This window comes from Aulostomus chinensis, chromosome 2, assembly GCF_037954235.1.
Source record: "Aulostomus chinensis isolate RoL2024-O1b breed Wild chromosome 2, RoL_Achi_v1.0, whole genome shotgun sequence".
NCBI lineage: Eukaryota > Metazoa > Chordata > Actinopteri > Syngnathiformes > Aulostomidae > Aulostomus > Aulostomus chinensis.
Genome location: NC_141321.1, coordinates 27,573,420 through 27,594,812, shown reverse-complemented (window position 1 = coordinate 27,594,812; position 21,393 = coordinate 27,573,420). Strand labels below are relative to the sequence as shown.

Sequence of the window (21,393 nt, the reverse complement as noted above, 5' to 3'; positions counted from 1 at the left end):
AGGGCAAGGGGGCCTGCTTCCAGCTGCTGGAGGTGCTGCTATGCTCCACCTCCCATGGCAGTCTGTTGAACTCATGTTGTTGTGGGTGGGTGATGTTTTGCACAGTATCCAAAGTCTCTGTGTGAACACCATCAGGCTGATGTATTGAATGAATATAGCTGTGAACTTCTCAGCATTTAAAAGCTGTACTTAAATGTTAGTCTAAATTGAAAATCTGATTACAATTAATACTGTAATATGTATGTGTATTTGTGGGAACTTTCTGGAAAACTGACTGCTCAGTGCACTCAACAGTTGAATTCCCTCCATTACATTCCAAAATCCATCCATCCATCCATCCATCCATTTTCGACACAGGGTCAAGGGGGGGCTGGAGCCTATCTCAGCAGCCTTCAGGCGAGAGGTGGGGTTCACCCTGGACAGGTCACTAGTACATTGCAGGACCAAAACATATGACAGACAACCATTCACACTCACAGTCACACCTACGGTCAATTTAGAGTATCAATCAGCCTCGTCCCCTCTTGATGTCTTTGGACTGTGGGAGGAAGCTGAAGTACCAGAGAGAACCCATGCAGGAACAGGGAGAACATGGAGACTCCACACAGAAAGATCCCGTGCTGGAGCCAGGGCTCAAACCCGGAACCTTCTTGCTGTGAGGCAACAGTGCTGACCACTGCACCACTGTGCTGACCATGTCCCAAAATACTAAATTAATTTTTATTTCTGAAACGTGACGTCCATATTGTTTTGAATTAATACTCTATATCACTTTAATGTTCATCAACTTAACAGGCAAGAGTGTATTTGAAGGTATTTTTAGTATTTCAATGAAGAAATTGCCCTTGATTTTCCTTTAATCATAATCTAAACATAAAAAGTTTGAGTGTGCCACAAAAATTTGGCAGCTCAACCCCTTTATTGCCCAAATTTAAGTCATTGCAGATGTCATTGACTAAATGTAGACCAACCCTTTTTTTTATTTGTTATAAGTGTTTGTGCAAAGCCATGGTGACGCAAGACAGACGGATCTGATGCCTCATCTGGGCAAAGAACTTCTAAAGAAATACAAGCACACAGATGGATGATGAGAAAACTTGGTGCTCTGTTTAGAACCCATGCAAATATGTTATGGCTTACAGCCATGCTTGTCAGCTCCCACTACAGATGCAGGAATGACAGGTGGTAAATAGCTAGACAGTTTTTTTTTTTTTTTTTATTGTCACACATCTGTGACTGACTTGCTGCCATAGAATTATGGAATGAACTGCTGACCCTCTGGCTCACACACCCTGCAGAGCAGCATACTTCCCCCGGGCCCTGGGCATGTGGCCTCAGATCTGAAAAGAACTGTTGTCTGTAGGCCAAGAGGTAGGAGATGAGCCCTCTCCCTGCCTGTCTCTCTTTCTCAACAGCTCAAGCAGTTTTTTTCTGACATTCTGATACAAACTTTATGTTAACTTTGTGGCCCATTACAAATCAGTGGTGACAAATAATGAATTTTAGCTCATTTTAACAATGAACTAAAGGTATAGTTAGTTCCATCTGTCTGTTTTCTCTTTCACTTATCTGTTAAGGGTCGAAGGGGCTGACTTTGGGCGAGAAGCGGGGTTCCTGAGCCTTCTTGCTGTGAGCCGACAGTGCTCACCACCGCACCACTATGCTGCTCAGGACAGTTAGTTTAAGGCAGAAAAATACCACCTCTGGCTGTTAACAATGTCAAGCTTGTTGGTGCATTCATAGGGTTGACAGCTTCCATATGTAATGGACCCCATCACTAGTGTTGTAAGAGTAACATTTAAACTCATTTAGTAAGAATTTACCATATGTGTAGTGTCCCGATTCAGAACGAGAGAACGAGAGAGAGAGAGAGAGAGAGAGAGAGAGAGAGAGAGAGGTGCTGTAGTTGCAGAGCACACTGAGTGAGTGAGTGAGTGAGTGAGCATGTTGATGATCAGAGCTCAGTCAGATCCCGGTGCAGCCACTGGAGACATGGTAATACCAGGTATGTAATCAGGTTAAATTGTTTCCAGATCTGGATACTGAACTGCATTTTAATGCAAAGTGTAATTTGCCTCAAACAGCGTTCTCCTGTGACTCATGGATGGCAACTGGGATCGAAAAGCAATCTCCTGCACCAAACAATGTTTGTTTTACTCATCCACCAACCCCACCTGTCTGCTTACATGGACTCCTTCCCTTTACAGTGATGTCATCAGATTTGCTACTTTCCTCTGCTCATTACTGCAGCCACAAAATGGTATCAGATAGATGGCTCATAACGGCAAGTACCATAACAATACTGTCTCTTCTTTCTTCTTGAACCCTGCATCTCTTTTCCCTTTTCCACCCTTTTTCTTAGTTATCAGTGTCCGAATATTTTTACAGATTGCCTTAGTGGAATAATTAAAGTTCCATAGGATCAAATTAAACTTGTACTGAGACAGTGAAGCACATTACATTACCCTACAGTTTCATACCCTTTTCCTATTTGCTTTTATGCTGACAAAAGTGTTCCAACTCAAACCCAACAATGGGTGACCTGTGAGTCTTCACCCTCAACTTACTCTAGAAGTCATGACAGCATCACTCCATCAAGATGCCCTCTTTGCCAACGCGAACAGCTGATTCAAGGAGATGTACTTCCAGCTATGACCTTGATAGAGGTCATCATTGCGGCTACTCTCAGCTGCTTCTTTCCCTCATCTCACCCATGTCAGTGCATCTAAAGCCAAACAAGGACATGCACTAAACATTAGGTAATTAGTCACGTAGTTTGCCTTTTGGCAAGTCACAGATGCACACAGAATTGGTAATAAACCTCAAGCTGCACATCAGGCACTATGATTTATGTAGTCCAGCTAGAAAATATCACTCTGTGTGGGTCACTGCAGCCATGATTAACCTTAAGTTCTTGGTCAAACACAAAATTGCAACATTTGGCTTTCTTTACACTGGATCACACAAAGCATTGATCTTCACATATTCAGCTTTGCAGCACTAAATTTACTGTCCAGAGTCTCCAAAATATACAATTGATTTAAAATTTGACTTGAAAGTCATTCAGCAGTCTCTGCAAAATAAGTTAAAGGAAGAGTCCATGTCTCATCCTGTACACGTGGCGATTGGTGATGTTGCTTTCAGATATCAACCATTTCCACTGAATAATCCCAGTGGCTCGCTCACTCAATCAGAGCCAAAAAGTGTTAAGTCATCATTCAGTGTTCTCTCCAGAAAAAGGGATTAGTTGTATAAGTGCCCCAAAATGACCAGCTGTATATTGACATACTGACCTGTAGCAAATGAGAGGAGGAAATCAGATGACGCCAATATATGGTGACAAAGTCCATGTAGGGACAAGGTCATAATGTTTTAAGACTACGACCAAGATCATTACCCAGCATAGCACAATGTTCTATAAGAATTATTGTTATTATTATGATAATGTTGGTTTTCTAATCCTTGGGAAATAATTACTTTATCCACCTTTCCTCAAAGGTTAAACTGTAGGAGTCACCATCAAAGGTTTATAAATGCAAGTGGTAGTTTCACTTGTTTTGTTTTGCACAAAACAAATAGGGGATGTTTGAGCAAAATGCAGCAAACATCAGTGAGCTATGGATTCACTTATGTCCAGACCCACATCCAGAGACGCCGTGGAGCGAGTGACAACACCTGCAGCTTCAACCATAAACATCAAAATGTTCCTCCCACATCCAATGTCCTCCGCACGGTCATCCATCTCTCTCTCTCTCTCTCTCTCTCTCTCTCTCTCTCTGTCTAGTAACTAGATTTAATAAAGCTATCATTATTTGTCCTCACAAAAAATGACTGAATCACATAGCTTTAATGGAACCATATACAACATAAAATTTCACACTATTGCATTTCATTATATTGTATTGCATCAGTATACAGCAGAATCATATCGTATTGAATCCTTTGTTATTTAAAACCTACTTGGTTTCGTCATATATTTTTAATGTGAATCAAATTAGCCTTTCTGGACATAAAATATATTGTATATTTGTCATTTTTTACCTTTGATCATTGATTTAATCAACTATCATTTGTATTAAATAAGCACATTTATCCACTTCCATATAAATAAAGAGGATTGAACACATAAAAACATCCCTTTAAGGCAGATTTTGTACAGATAAAAAGTGTGATGAATTTGATATTACTGCTGTTAACTATGAACAAAGATTAGATTAACTCTTAAGTCATTTAATTATTTCACAGTCCTGCATAAATTGTATGTCAAGCAAACAGAAAAATGAAGTTGGGGAATCCTTAATACATCTTATTCCTATTTAATGCATAAAAATTGTCCTGAATAATGCAGAGGCATCCAAATCTATTGTCTTCTCTGCTGGTTTCCATAAAAGCCCGTGCTATATCACTTGAAATCTGCTTTCGTGTTAATATATCTTCTTGCTGTGGATGTCTCTGACACATCTTTATGTTACTGTTGTCAGACAGCTGCAAGGTCATAAAATAAAATACACATAAAACTAGCTTAAGAGGCCAGTGGTAATTCCTGGGCCGTTAGCAGATTCAGGCCCTTGATCAAATCATTTTTTAATACTCATTCGGCCATCTGACTACAGAACCTGCTCCCGCAGCCCTCCCACATGCAGTCACTTCTGTCAGTGTGTGCGAGAATGTGTGTGTGTGTGCACTACAACTAAAAAATATGCATGTAGCCACTAATCAGGGTGCCCATGTGTCACAATGATTTACGGACAGTATTTTACATCAGAATAAATGGGAACCAAGAGACCCCTACACATGATAGCAGGGATTACAGAACACAGAGAACTATGACATGCATTAAGATAGGAATACTGTATGTATGATTCATCAGGGTCGTTTATGTCCTAAAATAATTTATATGTATGAGAGCACATTGAAGAAGGCAGTCCACAAGGTTATTAACTTGGGAATTTGCTAATGCATGCTCATCAGTAAATTCATTAGTAAATTCTTCTTTTTCAATCTGCTTTTTGCATAATTATCATTGAGATTTTTCTCTAATCAGAACCTGCAGCACATAATTTGCCCCAACCCACATCCCATCCTGAGTTAATATCTTTGAGAATAACAGCAGACCAAAAAAAGTCTAATTACATTTTTCACCCTCATAGACCTTGCTGTGTTGTCTATTTTGCATAAAATCCAGAGATCTTGGGTGTAATCCTTCAGGCCATAAACTGCCATCTGCACATCTGATTGTGCAGATGACAAAAAAGTATTAATCACCCAACAGTTTGTTGACATGTTCGGTCCTTTTCTGCTTTAAACTGTGCGCATGAATAATTACTCCGTCCTTTCTGGTATTCTTCTTCACATATTAGTGTGCATGTTGCCAGCATCAGAAGTGAGAGCTGCTCTCGCACCATTGGCAGAGTGCAAACCGACAGTTCAAGGCGACAAGAGAAAAAGAGAGGAGGAATTTCAAGATCATGTTAAACTGTGTTGCATTTTATACATTTACAACTAAGACTCACAGGGTCAGCTGTAGCACGAAGCACAGAAAGGTATCCAGTCCAAAGAAGGCTGAGTGTTTTCATTGTTCACTGAATGTAAACCCCTCAGCTGATCATCACACATGGCCACCTTTTAACCATTATTTGTGGTGCCCACATCTTAATTAAGTTATCCAATCACAGGCACATCTGAATGGATTCATTTAACTGCCAATTAACCTTAAAGAAATAATTGATTTAGTAAAAATCCAATTCAGTCATATAAGCTGTACTAACCTCGTAAAACCTAATAAAAAATGATGGACCTACTGTTTGAGGTTGGGATTTGTTATTTAACAAACAAATACACTGTAGCTGAAGCCTCTCTGAAGGGTTACACATCTCAATAGTGTCACATAATATGGCTTTTCCTCATTTGTTGGTCATCAGTATTTTACGGAGTTGAGTTTTAGCATGCTAATTCTGAGTCTATATAACAACTGTGTGACAGAGTCGCACCAACTCAGTTTACTAAGCTTTCACCAATTGTGTTCAGCTCATAGGTGCATGAATGAAGTGGAGAAGGCATAAAGCTGGTTTTTATCATAATCTAAAGCAAAACTGGTGCTTGAAACACTGCTGCCATTAATTGATTATGGAAGTTCAACCTATTTATAAACTGAAAGCTCAGTCTAGAGGAGGAAGAAAAATGTCACATCTCTTCTTATGAATATATAAGCGTAAGTTAGGGTATGCAATTGGCCATTCTGACCCATAGTGGGAGGAAGTATGTAATTTAAATTTGAGCAGTCTGTTGGTATATAACATGTCATATTTTTAGTAGCACATCGGAAATAAAATGACACCTTAAATGTGTGTTAATGTCTTAGTGCATCTGCCTCAGAGGTTTTAAAGGTTTTGCCATTTACAAGGACTCACAGTGATTGTGAGGAGATATACAAACACATAGTTAAGACAAATGTCATTTAGAATCAGCGGAGCAAAACATATTTTGTCTCAAAGAGATAACAGCCATTATCATGCAAAACGTATTCACCTGCAGCCTCAACACCTGGCCACACATAGCTTGCACAAACCTTTCTCCATGTTGCTTCCCTGTGATACCATCCCCAACAGAATCTGTCAGTACCAGGGAGATTTGTAAGCCAACAACTAGACACAAAACAACTGAAAAAAAGAAAGAAACTTGAAGGACAAAAACACACCAAACCAAAGAATATAACGGGGATAAAATTATGCAACCAAATCCCCATATGTAAAGACAAAGGAGCTCCTGAGTGAACAGGTGTTGTACCTTGATGTCATTCTGTGTTACTCTGTTCTGTGTGTTTTCAGTCTGAATGTAACATTTTCATTATTCATGGGATGAGAGCAGCTATCTATGATACCATTTTGCAGAATTCACTGTTACTAGTTCTGCAATGTTAAGGTGGCTTAATCAGTGCAGGCTTTTGCTTACTGTGAAAAATTCACTTTAACATATTTGGTTTTCTGACTCTCAAACATCTACATTGCAATTTAACTTTAATTTCACTGACTGATTGATGTAATCCCTTGTAATCTCAATCTTCTGCTTTTTTCATGATGTTTAATGCAGCATGGTTTTTACTACGACCTCTACACGTGGTAGCATGGCAAAGTCAACAACTGGTTTCTGCCAAAAATGCGTGGTATCCACTCACATGTGGACCCGATATCCAGCTGAAAAACCATGTTGAAGCCCATCAAAACAGCTTTTTCCACTTGAACATGAGTCTGCTTTTCTGACAATCCAAACAGTGCTCCCTCCACCGCTGTATACGGATTCTGCTCCACATTTATTGACATCGTATGATTTCCACTGCCCACATTCTTGTGGTCATAATTTCTAAGGCCCGTAGATCAATCATTTATACAACACTACTTACTTTCACCACTTTACTACCTCTCTGCTTGTGCTTCTGGGAGGAGAGGCTGCACGGTAGACAGCGAAGACTCTGTGTCTTGCACCCCATTGTTCATATAGTTACCCACTCAAATACCAATGATAAAAAAATAGATACAACTAAAATGACTAAAATTTGGCATTGTGAATTTATCCACTGAACAGTTACACAGAATTGGACAACCAGGACGAAACCATGCATAACATTGAACAATAAATAACTTTGGAACCAATATTTTGGCCCATATCTTCTCATAACCTCACCTTTCTAAACCGGAAAATAAAAATAAATTCAAGCATATTCCATATGAAAACCATCCTATTCAAACGCCGACACAAATTTATATGTTAATACAAACCCCTTCACTCAGAGTAAGAATCCAATTCAGGATACATTTTTTTTGAATTTGTAATGGACACTTGCCAAACCGCCTGTAAAAATCAAATGTTAACTTTTGTAATAACTGTATCAATAACTGATTGATTTATAAAGACCAACTCACGTCCATGATGTTGGGCTGTGACACCCTGAGCCAACACAGACACCCTGCTTACATATTCAGATGGAAAGGCTCCTTGGTGAAGTAATTAATGACATTTAAATGTTAAATAGATCTTTGTCTAGCTGGCATTAATTAGGTGGATTAGAAATAAATCCCAGAAAGAGAATATAATGTTTTGGCATTTCTTGAGTCTTGACAAGTCATGGGAAATCGTGTCACCTCAGTATTAGCCTATTACCCCCGACATAGAAAAATAATAATTGCAGTCACAATGATTGGTCAAATGCAATTTCGAGCAATTTCTGGGGTTTATACTTAAAAATCAAAGTCTGAAAGTATTCCCCAAAATGCTAACATTTAAATAATCCAAATATTCTCCGCATGTACAAACACTCATCCGAGGCAGTTTACATATAAAACCGTTTTATTTACAAGTTTTGCTTCCTGAACTTCACTGGGATCATGAAACTGAAACAGTGAGTCAACACAACCTAGCAGATGTGCCAACATTTATTGTTCCTTAAAAAATGAGCTTTCCGTGGCAGGATGTCCTGATTTTGTCCTCTGTGTGATTTTTTTTTTTTTTTTTTTTTTTAACCACAACACAAAGAAATTGTATTTGTTGGAATGGGCTTAGTACGACTTACCAGAGGTTATACTAAAGCAACTCTTCCTTTGAGAGGACATTTCTGGTTTGAGATATATGATCGGTACTCTGAAGGCAACAGTAGGCAATGTTTTCATAATTCATAACACCATGAAATCTTTCAAGCTTTGTCCTCTAAACATAAATAAACTATTTTTAGTGACTTGAATACAGAATAATACAGTGCCGCTGTGTGCTCTGTTGCATCACATTTGCTGTGGACAGTTACTATTCTATATACACATATATGTCTATATGTCACCTTCTCTAGTATTTTATGGAACTTAAAGTATTGATTGATGTCTTTACACTACATTAAATCATCTAGAAATTTAGGCAAAGCAAGTTTGAGAAGCATAGACATTTATTCTCAGAGGAGATCAAATCAGCACGGAAATCAATTATCTAACAATGATTCAAAAACAAAAACTGACAAATTATCTTTTCACATCTTTGTAACAAATGTGTTCCATAGCTGTTCATATTTGTACTTTCAAAGACACCATTGTATATTCATTTGAGACAGAAGACATTACAATTTCCTACTTCTTCTTGGTTATTTCATCACCAACCCCCCCCCCCACACACACACACACACACACACACACACACACACACACTATTGAGCATTTCAGATGCCATGGATGAATTAGAGCCTCCAAAGTGAGTCATCATGTTCAAAATTGTCACATTCTGTTTCAAGCAACTTTTCTCACCAGGGAGAACAAACTACCAGATGCAGTACTGTGTTTAACCTTGCTCAGACATCATAGTTGCTCCATGTTCATCGCTCTCAGACCACCAGCCTTACACCTGCTCGACGGTACCTCTCAGAGGAGATACTACTCAGGTAAACTTGAAACCTCTTTAAAAGCCTAATAGAATAAGATCCATTGAATGTGCAGAATTTCAGTTCAGCTATTTCTGCTGGTAAAAATGAACAATCTCATTTGAAACTGGGTTGATTTATGATGCATCACAGACTACGGCTAAAAATAAAAAAGGACAAAAAAAAGCTCCCTGATGATCCCTCAGTATAACACAGTTCCAAAGATTGTAGCTGGATTAAGCTGCTACACTGCTGAGTGGTTTGGCCCGCTTTGCCCTGCACTTTGATGGGAAAGAAGAAAATATAGCTGCTCTTAAACATCATATCGCATATCACTAATTTGAAATTCTAATTGTGCCTTTAATGTATTTGTACTGCAATGAAAAGTGTATACTACTGGTGAAAGAGTCTGACAGCCTAATGGAGAGCAAGCGGCCCCTTTGCGTACAGTATGCTTTGACACAATGGGATGATGTAGCTATTCTCGGAGGCTGCTTGTGCACTTCGATGGGTGCCATTTTTCACACCATTAACTACAGCCTACCAGTTTTATTCACAGCACAAAGATAGGCCAAAACAATCCTAAACACGCCCACGAATGAGCACAATTGCAACAATTGATCTAAGCTGTTCCACCCAGTCTGGTGCAATTCTGTGCAGCGGGAGAAACCATTATACTCCATTCTTCATCTTTCTCTGTCTCTTTCTCTTTTGCACACATTTGCACATCTGGTGTCTTTCTTGTACTTTGCCTGTAACTCTCTATTTCATCCTATTGAGGTCTATCCTTGCCTATAGGGATAAGCAAAGGGTTTTATGGTTGAATCATAGTGTGGACATGTAAGCTAAAATATTCACAGTTTTATTCGTAACTAGCCCACAGTAGGCGTTTGAGTTTATAAAAATCGATAAGCGCGGAGAGCACTTTTTTTTTTTTTTTTTTTTTTTTTAGTGTTTACCTCAGCAGAGGGCTACAACACTCATTACAGTCTATACTGAGTGCAGGGTTCGCTTCTTAGAGGTAAGGCTCAAAGGAGCCACCTAATCCAGTGGGTTCCCAGGCATGATGGGCTCGTCAATATTCTAGGGCTGCTCCTCACCGCAGCGACGTGAAAGCGGCTCTGGGGAATGCTCTGCATGGTGCGGTTTTATTCTCACCACGGTTCTCAAGATTAGATGCCCCCACAGTCTTAACCTTGTGTTTACTGCTCTTCTTTTAGTTCTCTCAAACTCTTACACTCTTAAAAAGTGATTAATATAGGGATCTACGGAGATTATTCTAATATTAACATGATTGCAAGCTAATCGCTGTACAAGCATCAGCTAAATGCACAAGATGTCTAAATATCCCTTCTTTTCAGTAGAGCAGCTAGGGGTTATGTTTATATCAGCTTATCTGTCAAATCAGGTCACCATGATGGATTTATATTAGACAATATAAGCATGGCTGTGGCCAGGTCAGAATCCATTTCAAATGAGATCAACCATCATGAGTTGATCAGACAGTCTAACTTAAATCCCAAATTAGTATTTCATCAGTCCTCAGAATTAATAATGCTCAATTATTCTAAGAAGTGACAAATTTATGTGAGCTCAGGGCAGTCATTCAGGTGTGGATATGGCAGGCTGTTTTGTATTCAGCGAAGAATAGATTAGGCCTCAGGAACCTTATTCTTGTTGTTTTCCTGAGCAAAGAGAACTCTGCTGGAGGTGCGGCACCAAGTTTGATTCAGGAATGTAATTTCCACACACAAAAGAGGTCAGGCAAAGAGGAACAAATTGACAGACACAGCAGAGAGGTACTGGTCATTTCCTCCAAATGGCTTTTAATGAGAAGGAACCCTTTGGCCCAGTTTGATGTCTGACTGAAGACTTTCATCTGTGGAGAGCTTTGTTAAGCATTACGTGCTGTTGGTTTGCAGTGTAAGTTCATCAGTACAGCAGCCTTAAGATGCAAAACACAATAATATAAATCTAACTAATTAGAAAACATTTAAGAAAAAAATACACCTCATTAAACACAACAAATAGACAACAGAACATTTGGTAAAAATAACACAGGAAACAAAGTTTTGGATACTATTCCACTGGTTGTAGGCGTTCATTTGGACAGAGATGACCTGTCACCTATCAAGTCTGTGTCCATCTAAAATTGTTTGTCTCAATTACATGTTTTTATGTATTTCAAAATATATTCCCGTATTTATTTTTTGACATTTTTCTGCAGTGACCCATTTACCCCAAAAAGATTCACATAACTTGCTAATAGCTTGGCTACATTATTAGGAATCCATCCATCCATTGTCTGTTGTAGCGCTTATCCTGTTAAGGGTTATGAAGGGGGGGGGGGGGGGGCTGGACCAAACCCATCTGTCATGGGGCGAGAGGTGGGGTGCACGCTGGACAGATCACCAATCCTTCACAGGGCAACACATAGAGACGGACAATCTTTCACACACACATTCTCGCCTACGGGCGATTTAGAGTCTCCAATTACAGTATTGTTAATAATTGACTGGAATATTCTATATAGTTTAGGGTCAACTGTGTCATGGAAGTGTTCATCTCTTTGTAGTTTGCCATTGTTATTTTCCCTGAGTGAAAGGAATAAACCTTCACGGTTAAACATTGAAGTGTTCTTGTTTTCTGCTCTCTGCCCCTCTCAGCAGCAACATCAGCAGGGGGAGCACAGAGCGATGGGGGGATATGGCCTCTGCAGAAAAAAGTGGCCCTTTGATTTTGGTCTCCCTTGGGCTGCCTGTGGGTTTGGAACAAATTTGGTTCAGTGCTGAGCGTGGTATCTTCAGCACAGAGCGACTGTGGTTCCCCCACGACATGGATGTGTCATAACTGGTTTCAGTCTCGATCAGGAGTCACCACTGGCTTGCAGGCTGGGATTGCTGGCTGGCTAACAGGCTGACTGATCCTGGGCCAGCTGTTTGAATACCTCACCCTCCACACGGGGTTTTTAACAATGCAGAAATTAAGCATGCCTCAGACATGAAAGAACACCGCTGGTAGCCCTTTTGATCAGATCATTTACACAGCAGTTTTCTTTGACAAACTCAATTTTAGCAGAAATGTCCTGATTTACAGTAACAGCAAAGCCAATTAGATCATACGGCTGGTATTTGCACCCAATTTGTGCCATAGTGCCTTAGGTTGATAGTAACTTTAAATTGTTCCTGCATATCGCCTATAAAGCTTGTCAGATATGGAGCTGAATTTTTGAACCAGACACAAAGAAAAAACCCTGAAAGTGATGGTTAATATTCTCGCTGCTGCTCACAACTTGATGACTATGAGTTTGTGTAGATCAAAGCATTCATGACACACTTTGAAAAATCCATTATATAATCCTAAAACTGCATCATGGACAGTCTCATTAGTAAAGCTAGTACTCGGTTCTTCATTGCTAAAAAAGCTGACATTTGGAGGGCATAGTTGGCACCTGGCAACAGTGCTGTCTTGCTGCCTCCCACCCTGAAACAGTAGGTCAGTCTCCTGTATAATGATGAGCATGTTCAAGTTCACCGATAAAGGCCAGTGCACTGTTTCTCTGCAATTGATAATTGCTCTTTGTCAATTTAATATCATCTCTCATTTACGGTGCTATTTTGAGCACTCTGATTGCTTTCCCATGTTCATTTGTCTGTAGCTGAGCACAGATGTGCAGCACTGTGTGCTCCAGGTAGGATTCCGCATACATCCCCATAGCAGCCCAGCATTTATGCTTGGGTTCATATAAAGATGCAGAACACATGACCAAGCCCTTCCATACCCACAGCTCTGTCTACCTGCATTTGTCTACAACCCCAACAACTAATGAATGTATCTCTCTTACTTAGTTGCTCCCTTGTAAGTAGAATCTTAAAGGGAACATTTGAGAAGGTGCCTAACATGACATGACATCAGACTTGTAAATCCAAGGTTGATATAGTACCAAAATAAATTATTACCTTTAGAGTTGCCACTCCTGTCAGTATTATCATTACAAATGGAGTTGTTTATCAGTGCATTACCATCCAATGTCCCTCCTTTATATCCTTCTCATTTTACCTGTCACAAGGCCTGTGATGGAATTCACAAGTGTCTGCATTTGACTGTTTGAAACTTTTGAATGGAGCAGTTTTTAAAAACTTTTCTTTGACTTGGTATTTTCTCACAGTGTAGTGGATACCCTTGCCAAGAGTCTGCTGATGTTGGAATGTAATTTTACATGAAGAATGATTTTATAAGTTATCAACATACTGCTAACCACAGAGGTGAAACTGCAGAGACTTTCCATTACTCTGCAAGTCACTGGGTTTCAAATTGATCTTTGTGAGAGCGGCTATTTAGTTCTATTCAAGCAGCGACAACATGACATAATTGGTAGCTACACTGCATCTATGGAATGAAGAAGGATGGCGTAAAATGTAGAAAACTAGTCGTAATGTGCTCTTGGGCCACAGTATTAAATCAGAATATAGAAATACGGAATGTATACAGTATATGTATTTATGATGCGCAGAATACAGAATACTCCGATTATTCAAGAAAATTGTCTCTATACCACTGCCATCACATTTTACTTTATATATGTAGTATATATCCACTTCTTTCAGGTATCTTATGTGCTTATTAGGTTGCAACAGCACACAGAATGACACTTAATATACAGTAGGGCTGTTGCTGGAATCAAGCCAAGGACGTTGTGGGAATGTGGCATACATCTTAACCAGCAGGCTACTGGGGAACGCCAGTGATTAAAGTTTAACGGCAGACATCTCAGTAGGTTCACCACAGGGTCCGCTTAGACTGCACTGAGTGCCGCATGTAGAGATTCAACCTCTGTGGTTGAATTATATTTTTGGTATAATTTAGAAATAGAGTTGGACAGGTATCCTGCAGGAAAGGGTTGTTTGCAATGAGGATGATGGATTCTGGCACATAAAAAAGCAAGACTCACGGTGACCTCTTTCTGGGCCATTATGAGGAGAGAAATCCACCGGGGCAGAAGGGCTTGAAGTTAAAGTCGGTGTAAAAGGACAAAGCCGCCACCTCACTGTTCTCATTTATACCATTAACTAAGGCTAAATATGTTTGTTAATATAAATGATAAAATGTCACATTGTGCAGAAAGACCTACTCATTTGGAAATGATCATGCTTACAAGTGCACAGTTGTTAACTGGACATCCCACTATTTAACAGCATTGACCTCTTAAAAGCCAAACAATTGTTGGGAAATCAAACCTTAAAATGTTTCAGCTGTTTTCAGTGTGTTACATTTGAATGGAAGACGAAAACATGGAAAAAAGCTGGCTTCGATTTTGTGGAGCTTCATTTGAAAATTAATAAAGTCAAACTTCTGTGCATGCTTAATAACACAGAAAAGGGGAAAAAAAATATTTAAAGGTTGATGCTTGCGGCTATTGCAGCTATTTGATGTAAAGTTAATGAACACCGCATTACGCACATTGTAATTAATTTGACAGTTACATAAATGAATGCAGGTAGATTCTATTACAGTGTGACTCGTAATTACTGGAAATAAGGGGTTTCAATTTCTTTGGAATTCAGATTTTTGCCCGAGACGGGATCACAAGACCACACACACACACACACACACACACACACACACACTCATAGTTTTTAAAGTAGTACAATTAGTGAAGCACACAAACAGGCCTTTTATTTCCCAAGCAGCTATGTGATTCGGAATATCAGCTTTAATTCCTGGGAGCACAGCAGTTTCACCAGTTCCGCAAAGACTTTGTGGGTGATAATCAGTCATTACAGCTCCTCCTCCAATTATTTCTTCTTCCCCCAACATTCATAAAGCAATTCATCATTTATTTATGTGACAGTTGTTATCTGTTATGTTGCTCCTTTCATGTGGCCAAGAATGAGAGATTTTATGGAACATTAGGCTTCCATGCATCTGATGGTGCTACACTAATTCTGTTTTTCCATCTCTCTTTCATACAGTCTGCAATCTCACGGTCACTTAATTGCAGGATATTGATACCAGCATCATGACTGCCACTTCAGCTAATACGATTCCTAACCATTTCAGCTTGTGTGACATTGCTTTCCCAATATTAATAAAAAAAACAACAACTTTTGAATAACTGTGCATTGCCTTTTCCAAATGGGACCTGAGATAAGAATTGTAATATGTGTTGGAGCAGGCAGAGGATGTGTTTTTGTTTGTAAATGTCTCCAGCAAGCATTTCATTTGCTGTTGTCCCATAATCATGGCTTCTCCGTCTCACTGGAGAGGAGGTACACTGAGCTGTGCCCTTGCGCCTCTAACTGTGCAAGTACATAAAGTAGAACGTGGTCACACAAAGCTGGGAATCGGGGGGGGGGGGGGGGCTCTGCTTCGCCACATCTGTTAAAAACCCTGCACCAACATCCACCATTTCATTTATTCAACCTAAAACACACATGCACTCCCTCTTCATCCCTGATCAGAGGCAGGTTGGAGGCGAGTCACTGGATGCACACGGAGGATTACGGGATGGGTCAGACACAACAGTTTGCTTGAGTTTCATTTGTCTCTCTATCTGCCTTCATCTCTGTCTTTGAAGGAGGCTGAGCAAGAGAAGTCCCTAGCTTTGAGGACACTGCGAAGGGAAGATCCCTGAGAGATGATGAGGGCCATTTTGTTCTCTCTCACACATGAACAAATGTCCTCTCACTATTGCTTATTGCACATTTTTCCCCCACCCAAAAATCATTAAACATTAGAACTCAGGTACAAAATAAATATTTTTTCCCCCCTAATTCTTGTGCAAATATATTGCGGGCGCACACACACACACACACAAACACACACACACACACACACACACACACACACGTAAATCTACCAGAGTTACCATGGCAGTTGAAAAATACAGTAGGAATCTAGCTGATCCTTAACAAAATGGTTATATAACTGTTGCAGTGCTAAGTCTTGAATCTTATCTAAGCCTGCTTCTGTGTTTCCTTTCAGCCTGGCTTTGCTGCTTTTCAGCAGCACTTTACATTCATTGTACCTCCCACTAGACGCCACTGAACACACTGAGAATATCTGTAATTGCCAGTTGTTTGACTGGAAAAGTTAAACAAACTCACTGTGTTTGTGATCAATAATATCCTCCTGCAACAAAACCATAAAAATTAGCTCTCATCCCATTCAAATCTTAATCAAAATCTCCATACTGTGAAAGAATTTTACAGTTAATTAAATGAAGTCTACTTAGGAAGCACACCCACTTGGCATCCACTTTCTCTCCCAGCCTCTGTCTTGTCTTTCCCCAGTTCCTTTCTAAATACCTTGAAGCTAATTTTCAACCTCACCTCCCGGAGTTCCTTGGCCACATCCTTGAGCTCTTTGAGAATGCCTTCCAGCTGGTCGATCACCATCTTCATGTGGCTGCGGATGCGTTCTCTCGGGCTGGGGGTCTCAGAGGTGTCCCGGGCCGGAGCTCTGCTGAGGGACATCCTTTACAAGACGATGTGGGGCCAGTGGCCAACAGGCTGAGGGCGTGGGGGAGCCGAGTCGGGGTCCATGTCTTTGGCTACAAGGAGCCTCAGTGCTACTGATCCGAACAGGGGCCCCGGCCACGCAGGGAGACCTCAACATCTTAAAAGCACCCGGGCAGCCAAAACACCTTTCCTCGCCCGCACACTTGGCACAGGGTCACACTCTGACATCCATGCCTTTTGATTGACACGTCCAAAAACAAAGTGAAAATGGGCACAGGAAAAGTCAAACACGGTAAATCCATGGAAAAGAAAGAGGCAAAATGCACGCTCTAAAGCTGGTATGAAACGCTTACATAATCATGTTCAGCCAACTCATCTCATGTGTCAGTGTGTACATTTGAAATTGTTCCAGAGGAGATGCTATTTAAAACACCTATCTATATTTGGAAGGTAACTTTTCCCTCTTCCACTTGTGCTGCACAATAGTTTTACTTGTGAAACACAGTAACATAGTGTCAAGCTAATATACAAAAGTGAGAAGAAGAAAAAGGGTTCAAACTAGCCTATCTGCAGATTAAATATCCAGTATAGATAGAAAAATAAAACTCCCAGCATTGGCAAAATTTTAAAATGATATAGTCTCCTACATTATTGTCTGCCCGCGGAGACAAGGGTTGTCTAAATATAGTCCCTCTCAAAAGGTTATAATCATTTATGAGAGAAAGAACAATTCCTGTTTGAAAAACGGGCTATTCCTCTGTGCAATGTGGCGTTTCCCCCACAGGACGGTAAGAAAAATAAAAAAGGACTCTTAGCAGACTCACATCAAGATAAACTTTGCTTCACATCCATTTTCTTTGCAGATGATGACTTAATCATGATGTCCTTCATTTCTTGTCTGTGAAAAGTAAGAAGGTAGGTGGACGGGTGTGGGTCTTTTCAGAGAATGTCCAATCTCCCCCAGAGCAGCGGCTTATTCCAGGTGGCGTGGGATCAGAGTGAATTGATTTCTAAGCCGGCGGAACGTGACTTGTGATGAGAATTTGTCATGGGATAACAAAAAATCATGGTGTCAATGAGACACAGTTATAAAGGAGCTAGAAGGGAAAAGAGCACCTTCCCCAGGAATTTGGGTGGCAGCTTGTCTTATGCAACAAAAAGCTTTCCAAGTCTTCACACAGACACTGACCCACAGCAGTCCACAGGGGTGTGCCCAAAAACCGAGGGAGCAGAAAGAGAAAAGGATTCTCGTCTCTCCTTCAGTTGTTGCTAAGGGAACCTGGTCTGCCTCCTTGTGCTGTGATTGGATAATTATTTTACTTCTTATCCGAGCAGTGTGTGTTTTCTCTGAGGACTCTTCTCAGGAAGGCAGAAAGCTCTGTGCCATCCAGCAGGACGAGATAAATCCCATGAAAGATTCCCAAAGGAGCCCCAGAGAACAAGCAGAGGGGAAGAGCTTTTCGTCAAATCCAAGGCAATGGCACTGCCATGGGTTGTGCTGACCGATCACACATGGCACCTGGACAGACGGGAAGGAAAGCAATCACTTATTCACTGATGTCTCATCCTTGCTTCATTTTCTAGCTCTTGCTCTTTCTCCAGAAGCATTAAATGCAACAGTAATAGAGTGAAGGAGACTCGAGGAGGGACGGATATATACAGGGATTAACTGCGTTGACGATTTTCAGCCGGTGTTAAAAATGCATTTCTTGCTTCACCTACACAAACATGAGAACAAATATCCACTCACCTTTTCTGTGCATCACTTTGCTGTTGCTATGCCCAAAGCTCCCTCACTGTCCAAGCTTAGCATGATCATTCAAGCTACACATAACCTGCTGGTTCTTTAGCTGTCTCAGTCCTTCTGTCGCACACACTAACATCTTCTCACCGCCTTTCTGTTCTCTCTTCCTCTCTCTTTCTCCCTCTGTCTCACACATACACACACGCACACTCACTCACACACAAACAAACACTCGCGCACGCACATACACACATACACACACACACACACACACACTCACACTCTCTCTTGCCTGCTCTCTCGTTCCCTCCCTCCCCTACTTACTGTCTTGACAGAGAGAGAAGCTTCTATCAGCAGGGTTATTTCACTCTGAGGCTGTGGCTCATCAGAGAAGGAATATAAGAGAAGGCTGCAGCTGTGGAGGAGGAGGAGGAGGCAGGAGGCATGAGATGGGAACGATGAATGGCCCTGATAGGGACAGAGGAAGCTGAGGATGCCAAAGAGGCAAGGAAAGCTCCTGCTTCAGATTCTGACACCGCAGCTCCTAGCATCACTCAGATAAACTGTGCTGCTGAAAACAAGTAACCCGTCATCCCTGTCAGCGTTTGCCTGCATCAGGAGGCAGCAGACAGAATGGGTGAGCTGTAGCTGAGTGACGCCAGCCTCTCCTCTCTGTCTGTCTGCCTGTTTTCATTCCTCACCCCCCCCCTCTCTGTCACGCTTACTCTTGCTCTTTCTCCGTCCCTGTCTCTCTGCCCCTGCACCCTCACTGTGTCCTCACTGAGTGCCGGATGAAGGGAAGCTGATGCCAGAGTTTATCATGTGGCTCAGGCTCCTGCCAGCCCCACTCTGCTGTTCTGTACCACTCTGGAGGAGGAGCTTGGTGCTTTAAAGGCACAGTGTATTGCACAGTCCCTCCTCCACTTCACTCCCCTTTTGTCTTCTCCACTGCTGGCATCCACACTCCCTCACTAGTTTCTGTCACACTGCCTATGTAGCCTTTGTGTAAGTTTTATCAGGGGTGATGTCTCTCTTAAATCAAGATGAAGTCTTCTTATGCTGCCAGCCAAGTAGCCTCAGAGGACAGGGTGTCCAAAAATCCCTGGCTGCTACATCATTAATATACAAAGCAGGTTGGTGTTTGATGACCTCATCTGACTGAAAGAGAGAAAAAGGGAAGGGAGGGCCATGCATGCCTTTTTCCTCGCTCTTGTCTTCAGGAAGTTTTTTTCCAGACACAGCCCTGCATCATACCAGAGGGAACATAGTAGGACATATAGTTTCTTTGGGGAAAAAATGTAAAAGCAATTTCATAATAATAACCAGTGCATGCTAGTTTAAGAGTTTGGCAGATAACTCTACCAAACTGCCCGAGGCTCAGTGTTTTGCTGATGCTGTAAGGTTAATTGAGGGAATATTTTTGCAGTAAATCTAATTCTCTTGTTTGTCTCTCTTTGATAAATAAATGATCAAGTTTTAGTTGAGAAAGATAGTCCCAAAAAAAACCCCTTCATAATCCATAACTGTCATTTTAGAACTTTATCCAACTGCATCAAAATGTCCCTTTTCAAGCATTTATACACCCCCATTGCAGCGTCGCACAAACAGGATGCTGCTCATACCAGTGACAGCTGTCCTTGAGCAGGATTTCTTGGCAACTGACTTCCTGGAACACAGCAACAAGTTTGCAGCACGTGTTTTAAACCATCATTTCCTTTTTCTCTTGACATTGCAAAATACTTTGCTTAGATAACCATGGTGTATTTAATAGAGCTGTCCCTAAAAGAGAGTGTATACTACTAAATGACCTCCCAGTGGAAAGGCCCAGGTGCACAGCACAGATAGCTCCATGTCAGTAATGCCTTCATAGGAAGGGAATTGGATTATTTCCCCCAGTAAAATATATTTTTAATGCTAAGGTCATCCTAACTCGTGAGTTTACTAGGAATCTGGAGTGAGTCCAGCAAAATATTGGTTCCACTTAATATTTCTACCTTGGATTTATTGTGCCATGCTGTTTATGGAGACATTTTATAGAATGCATTTTATGTTGGGGTTTTTTTTTTTCTGTTTTTTTTTTTTTGGGGAGTCGCGCACAAGCTCTCTAACGCAATGATGCTTAAATACACTATAGACAAAGTCACAAAAATACACATCAAGTAAAAACTAATAAAAATGATGCCAGACATCCCTATCCAGAGGAGACCATATTGGTAAATTGATGCTGTAAGAATAAAGCCCAGGAGGATTTTGTTTGATTTGTATTGTTTACCTTCAAGTAAGCCATCATACGACTATTTATTTGACATAGCAGGGATCAAGGGTCTTTTTTTTTTTTAAATTATTGCTCTCTTTTACTATCTTATCTACAGTTTATGGATTGACAGCCCCTGATACAGAATGTACATAGGATTACTTTTTAATAATGTGGAGAGATATGGGTGCCAGCAATCAATACACAGATGCTCTGTACCAGCTAAGTCTTCACACAGCATGTACACACTTGATGACATTGGGCAGCCAGAACAACCTATCGACTTATTTGTAGCATCTGTTTGATATGATGGAAGAAACTTAACAACAAAAAAATATCATGCTCTGTATCCCATGTTGTGATTTTATCTTAAAGCGGGAAGAGATCAAATTCAGGGGCATTAGAGATAATTTGATTGCTTTTTTTAGATTAAGGTTTAAAGGGTTTTAACATAATAGTTCATTCAGAAATCCTACACCAATGAAATATCTTTATGAATGGATTGTTATTTGATGTTTGGAAGGTACATGTTAGGGTTACA

The 21,393-nt window shown here is 40.6% G+C and overlaps 1 protein-coding gene across 2 annotated transcripts in view; it reads right to left on the bottom strand.

Moving 5' to 3' along the window:
• The window catches only part of insyn1 (inhibitory synaptic factor 1), a 54,528-nt gene extending 35,162 nt beyond the window's left edge, over positions 1 to 19,366 (bottom strand). Inside the window, exons 1-2 of one of the 2 annotated variants that reach the window (XM_086188340.1) lie at positions 18,605 to 19,366; positions 16,726 to 18,373 (exon numbers count right to left, since the gene is read on the bottom strand). In XM_086188340.1, the coding sequence (XP_086044466.1) occupies positions 16,726 to 16,869 (144 nt within the window). In that variant the 5' untranslated portion in view covers positions 16,870 to 18,373; positions 18,605 to 19,366. The remainder of the gene's footprint in view (positions 1 to 16,725; positions 18,374 to 18,604) is intronic. The other variant, XM_086188348.1, reaches the window with a different exon arrangement.
• Positions 19,367 to 21,393: the final 2,027 nt, after the last annotated feature.